Source organism: Anneissia japonica, unplaced genomic scaffold (genome assembly GCF_011630105.1).
Source record: "Anneissia japonica isolate Jap-2015-1 unplaced genomic scaffold, ASM1163010v1 scaffold640_len1575945_cov177, whole genome shotgun sequence".
Classification (NCBI taxonomy): domain Eukaryota; kingdom Metazoa; phylum Echinodermata; class Crinoidea; order Comatulida; family Comatulidae; genus Anneissia; species Anneissia japonica.
The window spans coordinates 93175-97187 of NW_022684376.1; the positions used below are offsets into that span (position 1 = coordinate 93175).

Here is a 4013-nt window from a genome sequence, read left to right on the forward strand (position 1 = left end):
TGAAGAGTGAGTTGGGGACTCGATGATTAAGTGAGGGGAGGTAGGTCTATTTAATTAGGAGTTAAATGCCACCGGATATCGGTCCCATGAATGTTCTTGCACAATCAATTCTCTCTCGTTCGGTACTACGTAGGGATACATGACCCGACCCCACCTCCGTTTAGAGAATTTTGAATGGAGAGCGCACATATTTCTATGGCCATTTACGATAGGCCTACATGGGAATGCATGTTTTGTCAGACTTGAGAAAAAGTTTGCCTGTCTGTTCATAAATGTCAATAATGGAAAAACGATTACATTACCAAAACCATTACAAAAAAAAATTTGTAGGAATGATGTTTTGCTCTCCTTACGTACGTCTTATCGTACTGAATACTCAGTACGTTCCCAAACATTTGCGAAAAAATTCACAAGTGGTTCAGGTTGGAATCGAACCCGTGACCTCCAGATAGCTAGCCTGGCACCATTCCATTAGACCTTGCGCTTAGTGACTAGTGTTGAATCCGATACGCAAGTAGCAGTGGGAAATATTTTGCTGACGCACTCACATCGAAATAGCATAATTAATTGATTGATGAAAAATTACATTTCCCTTTACCTTTATTTTATTTTTGCTTCTTTCGTGAGTTTTATATAGTGGGGGCCTACGCGCTTGTACCACAAACACAGCGTTTGCGCATAAACTTTCGTGTGTTTGTACGTTTACACTGTCCTTTTTTGGACCTTAGCAACGATATCCAAGGGTGGAGCTTAGTGAAATCGTTCAATTTTGTACCATTAGGCCAAGACAATAGGCGTACATGTCATTGAATTGCTGAGCCCACTGAATTGCTCCAGCAAGCCAATTTTGTACAGGCTTCAATAGATACCTATCGTTTAATTAAATGTATACTTATTATTTTCTATTTCGTTAAATATAATAATAGATATGGCGAAGGAACAGGCGTGGTAGGTTTTTCATCATTTAAATGCAACGGAAGTGAAAGCACGTTACTTGAATGTGAATTTACGTCAATGCCGAGTTCTGCGCAGTGTGGACACAATAGAGACGCGGGTGTGGATTGTAACGGTTAGCCAGCTCAAATAAATTATCATATTATACTCTTATGCTAATGGCTTTCAGTCAGTAAATCAATCAATCGATCGATCAATCGATCAGTCAATCAATCAATCAATCAACATTTATACTTAGGCCTATTGAGAAAATAAATCTTTAAAAAGCAAAAAGCAAAGATTCAACTCTCATTTACCAAAGGTTTTCGCCGAGTTTAAATACCTGTATTAAAATATGACAAGATACAAATAAAAAAGATTTCGCTTTCAAATGAACAATTAGGATAATTCTATAATAATAATAATAATAATAATAATAATAATAATAATAATAATAATAATAATAATAATAATAATAATAATAATAATAAAGTAATAGGCCTACGTTGAAACATCTAAAGTAAATGTAATAGGCCTAGGTTACAAAAATATCGATGTGTTTACTTATAATTATTATCTCTCCATCCCTTGCCTTCTAATAATTTGTTTTGGTCTAAAAAACGTTGAACATATGGCATACACCATAATTTTCGTACTTCTCTTATTTAATAACAATGATGATGAAATTATCTTTCTTTTTCTGTTATTTTTAGGCGGCCCATGTTCAAGTCAGCCGTGTCAAAACGGAGGGAAATGTCACGAGCTAAGTAGCGGTAGCCGAGAGTGTATTTGTCTTGATGGGTTTGGGGGAATCGACTGCGAAGGTAACTCGATCGACAATTAAGTTAATCCTATTTATTCCCGAGTGCGTTTATCATATTTACAGAAAGATTGAATGATAATATTTCTATCTTTCCGGACTTAATACAAGTGTACGTTTGGTCGTTCGTGTGAAATCATGCGCATATAAAGGTTATAATTAATACAGTACCGTTTTAACTCGTTTTGCAAACAATGTAACAGTATACAGCAGAATAATTGCAAACTCACGTAGATACAAATGTGATTTTTTAAATATATATATTTATAATTTCAGATCAGTCTCAGTCAGAAAAGGGTGGATTTTCTGCAAGTAGTAGCACCTACAGTCTTGGAATAATCAGTATCATTACTGTATCCGTTTGCTTGGCCATGTTCTTTATGTTCTTAATCATAAGTTACATAGTTATGAAAGTTGTAAACCGGGACGTTGAAAACAACGTAATAGTAGTAATTCCAACAGCGCCCTCTATAAATGATATGGAAATGGACGAACAACAAATGGATGTAGATTTAATGGAAGCCAGATCGTATACAGATGAAGAGAGTTACCGGAAAGAAGAAGTTGAAGGCAATTATTAATGGGAAGATTTCATTTGGTTTATTCGGAAATGGACGAACAACAGATGGATGTAGATTTAATGGAAGCCAGATCTTACACCGATGAAGAGAGTAACCGGAAAGAAGTGCATAAATGGGAAGATTTCTTCGAGTTTATTCGGAAACTTGTTCGCACTAAATCAAATCTGGTTTAACAATAATTATGAGGGAAAATTAACTATATAGAGAGTAACCCTTCCAGCTGAACCCGAAGGCCAGTTGATGTTCAGGGGCCCTCTTCAAAATGTCAATAAAATACATAGGCCTATATACAATAATTCAAACGTAGGCCTGTAACACTATACACCAACAAAACAAAAATAAAATTCATCTGAGATACTGTAGCAATATCAGGGGCGGATTTAGGGAGCCGCCACCCCTCCCCCCCCCCACACTTTTTTTGGGAGGTAAAAAAAGAAAAATAAAGAAAGAAAAAGAAAAAAAAAACGATAGCCAGAAAAAGAAAAAAAAAAACGATAGCCCAAAACGCTTCAGATATATATAGGCCTATATAATAATATAATATATCAATAAAAATATTTATAAAACTTAATAACCAATAGCGTTTAAATTCATTACAGTAAATGTATATATAATTTATATGGTAATGTAGAATAAAAAATGTGACTTTAATTGAGATTTTAAAATTGTAAAACCAGAGCATCCCCTTAGCAAATGGGTAAACTATTGTAAAACTTAGAAGCTAAATAACTGAAAGCACTTCTAACGCATTCCAGCTTCACTTTCGGAACAAGAATCCGGGGCAATGCTATTAAGAGCCTTGAAGGTGAGGAAGCCTACCTGGTATTGCACCCTCTGTGACACAGAGTTTGTAAAATTTAGTGTGGATGTGCGTGTTATCTTTATTTTTCTGAATTTTGCCAATATGTGCAGTGTAGCGGGTGCCCCACAAAAGAGCACCCAAAGGCAATGTGTGGACTTATGAGGGTGTTGTAAAGTAAAGTGCAGTACGTTTATCAATAAATTTTCAAATTCGAGCTTACTCTATGTTTCTGTGAGTTAAGATAAGGCTAAGGTGTTTGTGGGCCTTTTCAGGGACTTACCTGAAAGTTTCACATCAATTTGGATCTCCGCTGTGTGCCGATTAATAAAGCATATCACCTAAGTTTGTTCAATGTTTATAGTTAGCCTGTACGTTCAAAGGCAGTGTTAATTCAATATCTTCAGAAAGATAGTCGTTAATAAAACCAATTGAAGTGTGTGAAAAATAAAGTGCCGGGTATCGTCCGCATACAAATCAACTGTGATGTTATTAACTGTGATGTTAAAAGCAAGATCATTAACAAAAATGGTGAAAAGAAGTGGTCCAAGTAATAGTATGGATCCTTGTGAGATTACATGAACATTATTACATGATTGAGAGAGGGTGTTATATTTTACCTTTTGTGATCGATTAAAATTTAAATAAGAGGTGATCCAGCTGCTAACTGACGGACGCAACCATAGCGGGATGTGCTTCCTGATCAATATTTGGTGATTGACAGACAGTGACAGTGTCAAACGCTTTTCTTAAATCAAAAAAATCACGGTCAAGTAGTTAAAAATCACCTAAATCCACCATATTTTGCGAATTATCTCCCCTCAACTGATCATCGAGGGCCCCCCCCCCCACTTCACCTTCGCGGCCCCCCCCCCCTCAA

The 4013-nt window shown here is 36.0% G+C and overlaps 1 protein-coding gene across 1 annotated transcript; it reads left to right on the forward strand.

Annotated features, from left to right (window-relative positions):
* On the forward strand, positions 1-2777 carry LOC117104858 (delta-like protein C). The gene is made up of 3 exons (XM_033245724.1): positions 1-1069; positions 1647-1757; positions 2030-2777. The coding sequence occupies exons 1-3, from the start codon at positions 1015-1017 to the stop codon at positions 2332-2334; spliced, it is 471 nt and encodes a 156-aa protein (XP_033101615.1). The 5' UTR covers positions 1-1014; the 3' UTR covers positions 2335-2777.
* The last annotated feature ends 1236 nt before the right edge of the window (positions 2778-4013 follow it).

Coding starts and splice junctions, on each gene's coding strand:
- LOC117104858 (XM_033245724.1), top strand. CDS start 1,015: ATGCCGAGTTCTGCGCAGTGTGGACACAATAGAGACGCGGGTGTGGAT. Junction 1,070..1,646: donor CGCGGGTGTGGATTGTAACG/GTTAGCCAGCTC, acceptor TGTTATTTTTAG/GCGGCCCATGTTCAAGTCAG. Junction 1,758..2,029: donor TGGGGGAATCGACTGCGAAG/GTAACTCGATCG, acceptor TTATAATTTCAG/ATCAGTCTCAGTCAGAAAAG.